Consider the following 14,782-nt stretch of genomic DNA (forward strand, 5'->3'; position numbering starts at 1 on the left):
AAAGAAGATTAGGTCAGTTAAATTTCTTAGCTATCATGAATATAATGACACTTAGAAGGTCTGCACAAGTACCAGTGTAGTAGGAAGGTAAGTCCAGCATTCTTATTGTTAAAGTAGTTTTGTCTTTCCTGAATCATTTTTGCTTCAATATGAATTTTATAGCTTTATTTTATGAAGAATTTCACTGAGATTTTTATGGATTTTCATTGAATAGTAGCTTGACCTTGACAGGATAGCAATCATCTTGATGTTAAACTTACCAAACCATGAGCATAGTGGGAGGTCTCATTCCATCCTCTCCTATCTTTTTTATTTTTTCTCACTTCCTCTTTTAAAACTTTCACTGTAGAAGTTGTTAACTTTGTTGGTCATAGTAATTCCAGTATTTCCACCTAGGTTGCTGTGAGTAGAACTTTTTCCTTCATATTTTTCTCCATTTGTTTGACATTGGCATATAATAAGGCTATTGGTTATTGTATGTTAATATCCTATCCTGATATTTTAATAAATGTGTTAGACATCTTTAGATTTCTGGTAGATTCTTTAGAGTATTTTATGCATAGGGTCCTTTGGGTTTTTCTTCTTCCATTTGTATCTCTCTGTATTTCTTTTACATGACACTAAACAGGGGTGGAGAGACTAGATATTCTTTTCTCTTTCATGATTTTGGTGAAAAAAATTTATGATTTTTCTCTGTTTAGGGTGAGCATAGTCTTGTTTTATATTGCCTTTATTATGTTAAAATATGCTTCCTATATCTGGAGATTTTATACATTTTGTCATGAAGAGATATTTTTTAGTCTGTATGCTCTGCAGTTTTTCTTACTGTTAATATCCAGTTTTAGGCAGTTTTGTTCATAAAGAGTGCAGAATATTTTGTCAATTTTTTCATTCTGCTGAGACATGCTTTGTGTCCTAATTTGTAGCCCATTTTGGAGAAAGTTCCATGGGATATTAAAAAAATATTTTAGTGTCTGTATAGAATGTCCTGTCCATTTGTTATGTTCATTTCATTTATGTTATTTAACTCCTAAGTTGCTTTGCTTTAGTAAGAGTAAAATATTGAAGTCTATTTTTATCACTGTATTAGAGACAATCTAATATTGTTTTTTTTTTAAATCTAATATCATTTCTTTTATAAAGTTAGGTGTTCTTGTGTTTGCTGTACATATATTTAGAACTATAATATTCTCTTGATGGGTTTTCTTCCCTACTTCTCAACCTTCCTAATTTGCAATACTTTAATACAATTTCTCATATTGTGGTGACACCAGCCATAAAGTTATTTCATTGCTACTTCATAGCTGTAGGTTTGCTTCTGTTATAAATAATATGTAAATATCTGATGTGCAAGATATCACAGGATATATGCCTCCTGTGAAATGATAACTGGACCCAAAAGGGTGGCAAAGCATGGCTGAGGCTGAGAACTGCTGTCTGATGTGAAAAGAGACCCTTTCTACCTCTTGCAACCAGCTTTAGTTAGAAATTAATTTTTGTGGGGGTTGATAAAATACTTATATACTTCCTAAAGAGTTTCATTTTTTGGAACTTTTCCATACTTTTACTTCAATGTGGGGGCTAGTTTTTGGTGTGGTGAGGTTTTTTTTTTTTTTTTTCTTTTTTTTCTTTCTATGTTGAATCCAATCTTCTGATATACATTTTTAATTGGGCATTTTATTTAATATTTCTAGGTATAATTAAACAATTTATATTAACTTTCATTATTTTGATGTTGATGTTTTCTAAGACTTCGGCCTATTAAGTTTTCTAATGTTCTAAAATTGTTCTTTGAGACTTCTTATGGCATTTTTGTTTGTGTTTTGGTTTTTGTTTGTTTTGGGTGTTTTGCTGTTGTATGGAATTGTGGGTTTTTGTTTGATTTTTGAGATGAGGCCATTTTGTGTAATTGCCATGACTGTCCTGGAACTTCCTCTGTAGAGCAGGCTGACTGCGAACTTACAATGATCTACCTGCCTCTAACTCCTGAGTGCTGGGATTAAAGGTGTGTGCCACCTCTGCCAAGCCCTTTTAGATTCTGTTACCCTTGTCATCAGACCAAATATTCCTTTGCAGATGTTCTTTGGATCTGGCATGATAGTCATAAATTGCTTTAATCTGTTTTGATGATGACAATTTATCAATTGAAGTTTATGTTTTTCCTCAAATTTTACCAGGTAATTTTGGTGACAACAAAGATTTGTTAATTTTTGTCTTTTAGAACTTGGAATATATCTTTCACGGCCCACCTGCCTTAAAACATCTCTACCCAATAACCAGTTTGTGTTCTTGTGTTTCAGCTATAATAGATCATGAGGGTTTTTATCTGCTCCTGTATATTTGGAGATATGTATGCCTCTTGCACCTTGATGGTGATGTCGCTCTCTAGGTTTGGGTAATTCTCTATCACAAGTTTCATTATCCATTCATCAGTTGAAGGCTATTTAAGTTGTTTCCTTTTCTATATAGCAGCAATCATCATGGCTGGGTGTCTGTAGAATAGGCTGTAGAACCTTTTAGCTATAGGTCAAGCTGCGGCATAGCTAAGTAATGTGATCAATGATTTATTTTATTTTATTTTTACTATTTGAGAATTCTCCAAGCTGATTTCTAGAGTGGCTGCACCAGTTTGCCATTTGGAAACTGAATGAGGTTTCTGCTTTCACCTCCATATCAGCAGCAAATCCATTGTTGTGTTAATCTTGGCCATTATGACTTGGGTAAAATAAAAATCTTACTTAATCTTGAAGTTGGTTTGCTATGCATTTCTCAAGTCGCTGAGAATGATGAAAAAAAAAAAACTTTCTGAGATAGGTTTTGTTTTGAATTTAGAAATGGTCTATAACCTGGCATTAGTGACTCTAACCCCTGACACCAACAGCTAAAGCATGTATTGCTGACACTAACGTAGCTTCCAGGGGGCAGTACAGACCATATGGGTCTTTTGAGAAGTCCCAGTCAGAAGACAACTCATTCTACATCTCAGAAATCCTACCTTCCCATTAGACCCATCTGTCATTGGTATGCTTCCCCATCCACTGCGACATTCTCTCACACCTGTCACCTCCATCACATCTCAAGTTCCACTTCTCCACCAAGTACACGATGTTCCATTCATTCCTCCATCTTTCCAAACATATAATATTTGTTTGTAGAAATGGTGTTGCAAACTGCAGTGTATCAGACATTATGTGTGTGTGTGTGTATGTGTGTGTGTGTGTGTGTGTGAGTATTCCCCCAAACAGCTTTACATACAAGTACTCATTACAATGAATCATTAGTCTAGTTCAAAGTTTCTGGCTTCTGAAGCATCATAAATACTGAACTGTCATGCAGACTCATCTCTGTGGTGGTGCTGTTGCCTACAGAAAAAGCAATCTTTTGGCTAGACTGGGCATCAAGGAGCATGATATAGATGAGCTCCAAAACAGCACATACTTCTGGTCCTTGGTGCTGCTGGTCAGCCTGATGCTGGTCGGGCTGGATCATTGTACTTGTGTCCTATGGGCAGTAGGAGGGCCCATGCTCCTCAACTCTCAGCTCCATGCTGCAAGCTGGCTGGTTGGTCGGCTGACTGAGGACTGGCCATATTCTGTAATTCCATGACGTATAAATTGTGCTGATCCTAGAATTTGTATATGGAGTAGGTAGACGAGTATTTAGGAAAAGGTGCTTACCAGGACATAATCTCTACACAGGATATGTAATCAGGTCTAGATCTGAATACTGGAGAAGGTGCAAGGCAGGCTTGGGTTCAGGGATCTCAACAGACTAAATATAGACATACTCTATGCTAACAGTGGTAGGCCAGGAAGTGGTATTGGTAGTAGTGGGGGCTAGTGTCAGAAGGATTTAGACTCAGTTGCTCATTGTAGAATAAGCCATAAGAAGGGTGAAAATAGTGATAAGATAGATGAAACTGAGGCTGAAAGTAGAGTGTATCTCTTAGGTGAGCTCTCAGGTTTGGGAGAAGTACAGGAAGGCCAGAGTTCAGGAAATTCACTAGCAATTGATAGGACTAGCTCTTAGCACAGGTGTCAGGTTTCAGAATGGTCTGGACATGTGACTCTGATAGTTGGAGATGCATAGGAGAGAGAGAGAGAGAGAGAGAGAGAGAGAGAGAGAGAGAGAGAGAGAGAGAGAGAGAGAGAGAGATTTTATCTGGCTCTCTGTCATATGAGTTAGTTACTCATGAGCCACAGGTAGGAAGCATAGCAGTGAGTCCCAGAGGAATGGAGATCTGTTGAGAGAGATGGCTGAAGCCATTGATATGGGAGGCTTGTAGTAATCCTAAGGTTAGAATGGATAATGGGAATAAAGGATCTGGTAGCCTTTCTTGTCCCTAAGCCCAAGCTTATGTGGAAGCTGTAGGTTTCAAGGAAAGAGAGATTGACTGAGAAGAAAGGCTGAAACTGGAGGTGGCAGAACCGGGTATGTCCTAGCGCAACCTGAATTTAGTAGGGAAAGGAGGTCATAGATCTTAATGTGTGAAATTTGTATGAGACAGAATACATAATGATGGTCTACAATCTGTATTGTTCTAGGAATAACAGGTCACACCACAAGAGAAAATTTAAAAACAAACAAACAAAAACAGATGAGAATAAGGTCAATGTGATTTATAGAAAGGTTCCTATATAAGGAGTCATCAGATGTCATTCTTAAAACATTCAGCAAAAATGCTCATTTTTATTAAGAATGTTTTGTGGCTACCAAATGTATAAAACTTTACCATTAGGATTTGTATTACAGATAGACACATGATTTTTCTTCATGTATGTTTAAAGCTCTTTTTTCAGAACATAAGAAGAAACTGAAGTGTCTCTAGGGTAAGAAATAAGAATAGAAATGTGAATTTCAGGAATCTTTAAAAACATGACTTGTGAGGCATGGCCCAAGTTACAGGGCTAATTTATATGATTTACATCTTTGAATACAATTACTAATGTATGAGCTTTTGGTTAATATAATTATTTTGAATTTCAAATGTTATAATGCCTTGAGTTTGCTTAATATGGTGTAATAAGACAATCTAGAGACATTATCTGAGATTTATTCACATTGTCATTTGGAAGTATGTGCATGGTACTGCTTTTGTTGCATAATTGATGAGGTTGAAGACCATATGGTTTGTTTTTGAAGGTCTAGACACCTCTGAACAGTGTGGCTGGCACTAAAATTCCATCTATAAAAAATTCATTAAGATGAATGAAAATAAAACGCACAGCACATCAGAATTTGTGGGATTCATGCAACAGTTTATGAGTTAGCATGAAATTATAGATTACCAGAAGTTTTCTGAAGAAAGAACCCAAACAAAAAAGTACAGCTTTCCTAAGAAGACATCTGTTCATAGTTCATTCCTTTAATTGAACATATTTTTTGTTAAATTATCAGGGAAATTGGGTTAAATGTCTTATCTTTCTTAGAGGGAATGTTATTATTTCCTAAGAACAGGGTTTATTTCTAAAAGATATTGTTCATTTAAAATTAGCACCAAGACCATTATAATTTAACAAAACTGCAAACACATATTCTGAAAACTAAAATTTAAAAAATGAAGTTAGAAATATTAAAAAATCTTCAACTCCTATAAATTAAAAGTGTAAATATTGTTTATATAGCAGAGTTATTTAAGTCATGTACATTTTAACTCACATAAAAATTCTAACTTCTTCAGAAAAATAGAAAAGCTAGTCACAAAATTTATAATAACGTATGTGGGACTTAGAATAACTAAAACTTGTTGCAGGATAGTTTATAATACTCTAACCCAAGATTGTGTTATTTACTGAAAAAAACAAAAGTTTCTAGTTGTGATGCAACTCAGCCTTGGCCCACACCCTTAACCCTGCTGGCTAGAATACAGACATTTCCTTAGTGTACATCTTTAATTCCAAATAATGAGGTAAATGTAGTTTGTAGAAGGGTGCACCATGTTTGAAAGTGATGTTCAATTGAGGGGCAGTCAAAGTGATTAATCAGAGAAAGATTTCATAGAATAGGATACATGCAACTCTCATGAGAAGAGAGAGGAAAAAGAGGCTACTGAAGATAACAAAACAAAGAAGGAGGTAGTTTTACCAGAACAGTTATAAAAAGACAGATTGTTGCAGGGGATGGGCATGAGCTATATACAGGCAAAGATAGAACAAGTCAGAGAATGAGAATGAGACAGAAGATTAGTACATATTGCTAAAGTTAATATGAGGCCAAGCAGCAGTACAGGAGAGGTGGATGAAGGGAGGGAGGGAGGGAGAGAGAGAGAGAGAGAGAGAGAGAGAGAGAGAGAGAGAGAGAGAGAGAGAGAGAGAGAGAGCACAATGAATCAGTCAACTTAGAAAGGAGTTTTAGGTCAAAACTTCAGAGCCAACTCAGATGAGTTGAATAAATCAAAAGAGAACATGAAAGAATGACCTTATTTATCAGTAAGACTCAAAGACTGAGCATTCCAGGCCTAAATAAGATTTTATAGAGACTAGAAGCTCCCAGGAATAGTCCTAGATTAACAGAAGGTGGCAGTAAGCCTTCAAGATCACAATTAAATCAGGAGAATAAGAGTTACTCTAGCAAAAGTCATCTTGGAAATTAGGAAGAGGAGTTGGAGGATATATAATGTCTTACTTGAGACCTTGCTATGAATAGATGTTAAATGTGGCACTGCTGTTTTTCCGGCAGGTGCACATGTAGACCAGATGGGAAATCATGGAATGAACACCCACTGGAAATCAGTCGCTTGTCACCAAGAACACCAAGACAAATAGGGAAAAACTCATTCCCTCCTTAAATGATCCTGGGAAAACTGGGAAGACACATGTAAATTAAAAACTTGAACAGATACTTCACACTACACAGAATTTATTCAAACTGAATGAATTGTAAATGTAAGAGCAAAGACTATAAGACTTCCAGACTAAATCTTAGCCATAACACAGAAAAGTATAGTTATGTTGTCTGTCATCAAAATTTTAAAGTTTTTTTTTTCCTTCAAAGGATGCTGTAAAGAATATGAAAAGACACAGAGTGTGGAAAGATCTCTGCCATGTCATTTCTGTCCAGAATACATAACACTTATTGTTATCAACTAATAAGATTTGCCGCCAGAAACTGGTCAAAAAATTTTAGAGGCCATTTTTAAAGAGACGTTCTATAGGTTCTATTAGCAACAGAAGAGATGGGATCCTAGAAACACATTATCTGCAGCTACCATCCCTTTATTTCTTTCCTGTTGCAGTGCCTCAACTAGAAGTATAAACACTAGCCAGGACAAAGAGGCTGCACTAAGCTTCAGATGCTCTAAAGGTAAGGCTAGGGACTTCCTGCCTTGGCAAACAGTTTGATTTCTCCAACATACAGCTTAGTATGTAGTGAAAGGAAGAATGTGCACATGTCAATCCAAAATTACACACACATGTTCACAGCATAGCATTCATAATGATCCAAGAGGAGCAACAACTCAAGCACAGGTCTCTAAAAGAATGGTTACATAAATGATGGTACGCTTGCAATTTACTGGGACTGTCATATAGACAAATACAAGTAGGTTCTCAATATTAACCCTTCTTCAGTAGAAATATGCCTAATTCCTTATGACAATATTCCTTCTACTCTACGTGCAAGGATTTTCCTTCCCCAGACAGGTTCAGGGTAACAACCTGTATCTAAACAGAAAAGATCTCTCATTTGAGTCTTACATGTCTGTTGGCTTCCTAAGTAATAGTTTATTATCAGACTTCTAACCCCATGGAACTACTTCCTCTTTTGGATTGGAACAAACTGATTCTACTGTGTAGTGGCTGTCTCTGCAACCTTTCCCACAATTCTTGCCTAGCATTTACACATCTCATTAAGACCTCGAATTACTAAAATGTACATCTAAGCTTTTATTTTTATATATCTCATTTATATTTCTTATCACTGGGTCAATGTTTCCCCATGTCCTATATCACCCAGAAGCATATCGCTTAATAACTAAAAAGGAAAACATTGATATATTGATACATAATCAAAAACCGAAGGGACTACCTCCTATGTGATTTCATTTCTGTGACTGCCCTGTGTGCAAATTTAAAGAGAGATAGAAATTCGATGGGTAATTGTTGATTAAAAGATCTTTACACAACAAGAAAACTTTGGCTATTTCCAGGTTACATCTTGTTTTACATGTACTTTATGCTCATTCTAACTAGTAAGATTTTAATGCATACTATCAAACCTTTAAAACAATCGAGTACTGACAAAAATGTATTTATATACTTTTATGCAAAAATGCTTAAAATCTGTACATTTATCTTTGATTTTTAAAATAAAGTTGTTCAATTTATTAAAAAAATGAAGATGGTACACATTAAAAAAAAAGAACGAAACAATTAGTTTCCTAATTGTTGTGTCAGACAGATCACACTAAGCCAGAGAGAGGTTTATTGGGGGAAAGAAACAACGAGGAAGAAAAGGGGCGAGTGGTCAGGGGTCAATGCCTTTTATTTGGGCCTTGCAATCACATGTACTACCACACACAGGCAAAGCAGCAGGCAGGTGACTGCAGGGGAGAGAATGCTGGGACTGTATGGTGGATGTCGTGGAAACAGACTCAGGAGTCCTTGTCGCCTGGGGTAACATCATCACTGGAGTCAGAGGCTGTAGGCCGCTTCGGATTCCAGCACCAATAGACACAGTGTTCTGTGCAAAGAGACAGACATGGCATTTAAAGTAACCAACTCTCATTCTTGCAAGAGCCAAGAAAGTAGCAGTGCAGGAAGAATACAGGAACCCCTGATTTCTCCTCCTCAACCTTGCTGCAGACCTCAGATTTTTATGCTTTCACTTCAGAATTTCTCAAGATTGCAATTACAACATTTCACCCTTCCCTTTCCTCCATCCAAACCCTCCCATGTAAAATTAATGGCATTATTTTGTCATTAACAGTCAAACTGCTGTTTAAAGATAGTCTTAGGATACAAAACGGGACCTTACATGTATGCTGGGCAAGGAAAGGATGGCATACCTTAAGTCCTTTCATTAGATGCTCTAAGGAAACAAAACTTTAGGGATGTTGGGGAGGGACAGTCTCAACATTCGCTCTGGAATTACAAATCTATAACTTTGTGGTATTGATTGTGGTATAGACAAGGCCTCAGCAGAGGGAGGTCTACCACCTGCAGTGAGGTACAGGTAGGCTACCCAAGAATGTGCAACATGAACGTGAGAGAACGACATTCCAAAAACGTGTTCTAGAAATACCATTGAACCATTTCAATTTTTCAGAGCACTTGAATTCAGTAGCAGTTTATTTTGGCCAATAAATTATTGACATGTGACTTAAAGCTGTAAAAATTTCCACCAGTTGAAATAGTCGACCTCTCCTTTGGTATCAAATATTTTTCTCCAAAATGTTAACAGCAATGTCAAAAACTACAAGAAAAATGTGGCATCAGTGTGAAAAACCACTCAGCACTCTTACATCTCTTGTCTTTCAGGAAAGAACGGTGACTATCAGAAGACAGACAGTAGGAGGATTCGGATTAAGCATAAAGGTAGTCACCCTTTTAGTGTGTCTTTTTGAAGGCTTCCCTGTAAAGACTAAAGTTTTGTATACTTTGATGTTGATGACTCATGACTAAAAATTAAAATGGCTCTGTGATGTGTACAGTGGGTTGTAATATGGGATGTTCTTACAGAAACTGGTACCCATTATCTTCTGATTTAGACATTACAGGAAAGGACTGAGGACCATACTTAGTGTTAGTAAAACTGCTAGCTTTCCTTCCTTCCTGCCTGCCTTCCTTCCTTCCTTTCTTCCCTCCCTCCCTTCCTTCCTGCCTCCCCACTCCCTCCCTCCCTCCTTTCCTCCCTCCCTCCGTCCCTCTCATCCTTCCTTTCTTCCTTCCTGCATCCCTCCATCCTTCCTTCTTTCCTTCCTTCCTTTCTTAAGGATTTATTTATTTAATGTATGTGAGTACATTGCCGCTGTTTTCAGACACACAAGAAGAGGACATTGGATCCCATTGCAGATGGTTGTGAGCCAGCAGGTCAGGGGCTGGTCCTCTGGAAGAGCAGTCAGTGCTCTTAACTGCTGAGCCATTTCTCCAACTCTTGGAAGCTTTCTTCATGTGGCTCCCCATAAACACAAAACATGCTGGTGACAAGCAGCTTTTCCTTCTCCATCATAGAAGATTGGTGGATAAAGAGGAGCAACTCTCCTATGGAGGGTAACCGGAAATGTGAAGCACACACTTATCATGACTCTTTTTGAGTTTTCACTTTGTTAAAAAGATTCCTAAATTTCATTTATCAATTCCAAGTTTTGATGATGATACTTAAAAGAGCATTTTAATCTGTGCAGTGTTGAGTGGTAAAGATGTATCACCCAGGTAGTTTTCATCATTAAAATGATTGATAAAAATCATTTGATTGTATGTGAATACTTAAGACTTCACCAAACAACTTTAAGTCTTTTATCAACTTGACTTTCTGAATACCTTAAGTGAAGGCTGTTAATTATGATTTTTCAGTTTTTATTTACTTAGGAAATATGTTATCTTTGGTTCATATTTAAAGACATTTTACCCAGTTCCTCCTATCTCTGTCAGGAATGGGATATTTTGAAGTTGTGACTATCACCTCTTGTCAATTTTGTCAAAAAGACTTAAAACAGTGGCAATGCGTATTAGTCATGAGCATTTTTAATGTTCAAAATCTGCGTGTTAAATCCACACTTTATATATACTTGTCATCATCCTAGGCAATGAGCAGATGCAGAATAAATTATAGGATATGTAAATTAGGCTATGGAAACGTATTTGTTTGCTTCAGTTATAATCAATGTTGGCACGTACTAGAGGCATAGTGAGACATGCTAAAGGGAACTTAATGACTTAAGTAAGGATAGCAGAAAGCCTTGTGGTGCCCACTGGACACTGTGCACAAATTATGGATTAGGCCTTCCTGCCATAGTCCACAGAGCAGGCTGTGTCCCACCTGTAGGCCCCACTGTGCAGTTTGGATGCATACTAGGTGCTTGCTCCTGTGCACTGCATGTGCAGACATCCCCTCAGCCCGCCAATCTTCAGTCCATTTTGAAGTTCGATAGGAAACAACGCCCTGAACATCCACTAGCATGCAGCTGTCAGATGTTTCTTCCAATACTTTATTCACCAGTGCATCTTAGATAGGACTAGAACTTCAGACACAGGTTAAGCTGTGTGTGGGCCCTGAGTCGGGACCATGCCAGTTTACGACACTGACTCTTTCTGTGTCTGATGAAGGCTGGGGTAAATGGACATAGAGCTTGTTAGTGTGAAATAGTGCGTTTAAAAAATATGCTGATTTAGTGGTTGTGAAAATAAACTTAAATAGCATCATACTTTTATTGTTTTATTTTTACTTCTTCAGTACAGACAAAAAAATAAAAGTTTAAAAATAAAATTGAATGCTAATCATATCTAATTCTATTTAGTGTTGCAAATGGATGCTCATGGGTGAATGTATCTTAAAATCCCTTATTTGTGCTGATGGTCAGCTTGGGAAGTTATTTATTCTAAACCTAGAGCAGAACCTTTAGAGGCTCCTTTAACCCCGGTGCTGAATGTGTGAACTTCGTCCCCACGCAACACTTCATCTATTCATGGATGCACATGACTTTTAACCACGGCATTCAAACTTCTTATACTATAATGGTGAAGCAGGCTCTTTCTGGCAGTTAATCTAAGAAAGTTTGTTTTTATTTTATTTTATCAAAATTTTGATTCTCTATTCTACTTTTTTTTTCTGCTTACATTTGAACCAGTAACCAAGTGCTACTGGAGAGTTCTTGGTTCTGTGTGTGCTGACAACTGGGTAGTTAATCTCTGCTTTCACACACAGGAGGCTCATGCTAATGAGGAAATACAGATGGTTCTGTCCCTCTCATGCTTACAATGCCTTTACCCATTTGTGCTAGTAAAGAGTCTCTCTGGCTACTTAGCATTCAGAATGGATGCCCCCAGAGAGTGCCTGGTTGGCAGAAGAGAATAAATTAGAGAATTGATTTCTATAACTATCTGATGCTCAGAATCCTGAGTCACAACTGTCAAGATGTCTTGCATGCTTATAATGAATTTTGAAGGGAATGCCGCTACTGACGTTATCCATCCTATTTGAGAAATACAAATTTTATAGTCAATATTTATTTATTAATTAGTAAATGTCATCACAGTAGGCAAACTTTGTGGTAATGCTGTGTACTTAAAAGAAATTCTACAAGTTTACTTAAGTTCTCTCTGGTGTTCACTATATGCACTATTTATAACTTGCTGTTTGGTTTTGTTTTGTTTTTATTTTTTGACTAAAAACTGAAATTTTAAGGGCTTGAATACATGATACGCAATTGTCTCTTTCTAGGGAGGCGCAGAACATAACATTCCAGTTGTCATTTCCAAAATCTCCAAGGAGCAAAGAGGTAATGCACTCATCTAACCCTGTAGTGGCCAGTCCTCTTTAAGTCTTGTACAGAGATAATTCATTGATTGGTGTGTGAATGGCTTCCCGGGATCTCAGCCTTAGGCAAGCAGAGGCTAAATCTGATTCTCCAGATCCCCTGGGCCCCCTACAGGAGAGCAGAGGGAAAGTGGTGGGCTCTGACTGTCCAAATGACCATAGATGAATTGGGGAGCTCACAACTTCTAAACTGTTCATTAAAGACACAGATATAAAGTCACGTTTCATTGAGCAATCTAGATATAATTGTCTTTCTCAATTTTAGTCACTTCCTGTGAGGGTTCATGTAAAACACACGATGAATATACAAATCAAGTTTTCATGGACAATCAGGAAAACAACATAGTATTTCCCAATAAGTCTGAAACTGACAGATTGAAAGTCAATATCTCAGGTATTTGCTCAGAGATCTAAATGCATAAAGAAAATTTATTGCCCATTAAGAAGAGTGATCAGTTTTAATACGTGTGCATACATACATACACACATATACATATACACAATTATATATACATGCACATATATGTCTTTGGGAATTGTGTCCAACATGTTTTGATCATATTCCTTCCTCCTCCACTGTTCCCAGACAGTATCCCTTGAGAAGCTGACCATGGTGCAGTGGAAAGCCATGCATCCAAGAATATTTGGGCAGCTCAGATAGGCCTTGTTGCAAAAAAAAAACCCCAGACCAGATGGAAATGTCTGCCTATTTCAGTAACCAAAAAGAACTACATCATATTAGTAATTTGAGTTTATATTCTTTGTGGATCCTATAAAATGCTAATCTTCTAAAAAATCATACTTTGTTTACGATTTTACCTTTAATTAAAAGGGGAAAACAAAAAGCTTTATTCATTTGAGAAATGCCAAGGTGTGTTCAATTGTTCTCCTTCGCAGCGGAGCTGTCAGGACTGCTTTTCATTGGGGATGCAATTCTACAGGTAGGCGTTTATTATCACCTATGTGAATGCAAAGGAAAGCCAGTTTACAATACAGTCTGCGGAACTGAGCATTGCCTTTCATTGCAGATAAATGGAATTAATGTGAGGAAATGCAGACATGAAGAAGTGGTGAGTTTACTTTTTTCCAATGCTGTCATTTCTCAACTTCAAGTGCAGGTTTGATGGATTGCTAAAACCACAATCTTGTTAATTAGAAAGGTATACAATTACATGCATCTCACTGATCTGTCAGAGGCCTTACAATCCATTTTGGCTCTTAGAAAGAGAATTAAAAGTACTGTCACAATAAAATGTATTTCAGGGTGAACTATTTAAAGTTTCCAAATGCTTGAAAGTTTATGACAAAAGAATTGAGTTCTGTGAATTTTTAATAACATTAGGTGCAAATAGAAATGCATATAAATCTCTCTCTCTCTCTCTCTCTCTCTCTCTCTCTCTCTCTCTCTCTCTCTCTCTCTCTCGTGTGTGTGTGTGTGTGTGTGTGTGTGTGTAAGTATGTGTGTGTACATGGGATGTGAAGTTGATGGGAGTGATAAGAAAAGAAAAATTTATCAAAAATTTCATTGGTGCATTTTCTTGAATGTTTTTAAATGTGCAGACCAGATACAAACATTCTAACTCAGACAACTGGGACATAGAAGTTGAGTTTTAGCAACAATTATAAGTGATTAAATGTCTTCTAGTCCATACTTTAACAGAAAGTTTAAAGAGCATTTATTGTAGATAACGAAATGGCCTTACAAAAACAGAGAGATTGTTAGTCATTTGGCAAAATATTGCTAAAATTGACTAAATATCATGGGGAAGTCACTGGATTGTGTACTAATTCCTATCGGAAGAGATAAAGAAAAGCTAAATTTAAAATATACTTAAAGATCAAAAGGAAGTTATTTTGATGTATTTATACATTTAGAACCTTATAAAGGAAGCTGCAAGTATCTGTGTAAAATTTCCATTTCACACATAGTGCTCTTTGCAGATGGCTGGACATCATGGTTTGCCAGTGTTTGCCAATGGCTTTGTAGTTGGAAAAGCATATTCAGGTTTTTCTCTTGGTACTCTGTGTTGAAAATCCTTTACAGTCTTTGGAGTTTCTGTGAATCTGTGCAGAGTAAGGCTATATCCCAGGGGACAATCTGCAGCAGATGAGAGACCAGTACATTGCCTGTTCTGTGGGTCTCAGCCACATAAGCAAGGGAACTTTATTTTCAGTCTTGGAACTCATTATCCAGAAAATAAATACAGTGTGTTCTCTTTTCACACGGCATGCTGTTAGCTGAAATCACACTTGCAGTTTGTTCTTCAATGGCAGACAGCTTGCTTAGGCCAACTGTGCTAGAGCTATG

At 37.0% G+C, this 14,782-nt stretch overlaps 1 protein-coding gene across 1 annotated transcript in view; it reads left to right on the forward strand.

Annotated features, from left to right (window-relative positions):
- The window catches only part of SNTG1 (syntrophin gamma 1), a gene marked incomplete at both ends in the record, with an annotated part of 231,096 nt that overhangs the window by 29,260 nt on the left and 187,054 nt on the right, over positions 1-14,782 (forward strand). The window contains 4 exons of the mRNA XM_080938793.1: positions 9,477-9,533; positions 12,379-12,436; positions 13,372-13,415; positions 13,503-13,544. Coding sequence (XP_080794919.1) covers positions 9,477-9,533; positions 12,379-12,436; positions 13,372-13,415; positions 13,503-13,544 — 201 coding nt within the window. The remainder of the gene's footprint in view (positions 1-9,476; positions 9,534-12,378; positions 12,437-13,371; positions 13,416-13,502; positions 13,545-14,782) is intronic.

The sequence above is a fragment of the Micromys minutus genome (assembly GCF_963924665.1).
Source record: "Micromys minutus genome assembly, chromosome: 26".
Lineage (NCBI taxonomy): Eukaryota > Metazoa > Chordata > Mammalia > Rodentia > Muridae > Micromys > Micromys minutus.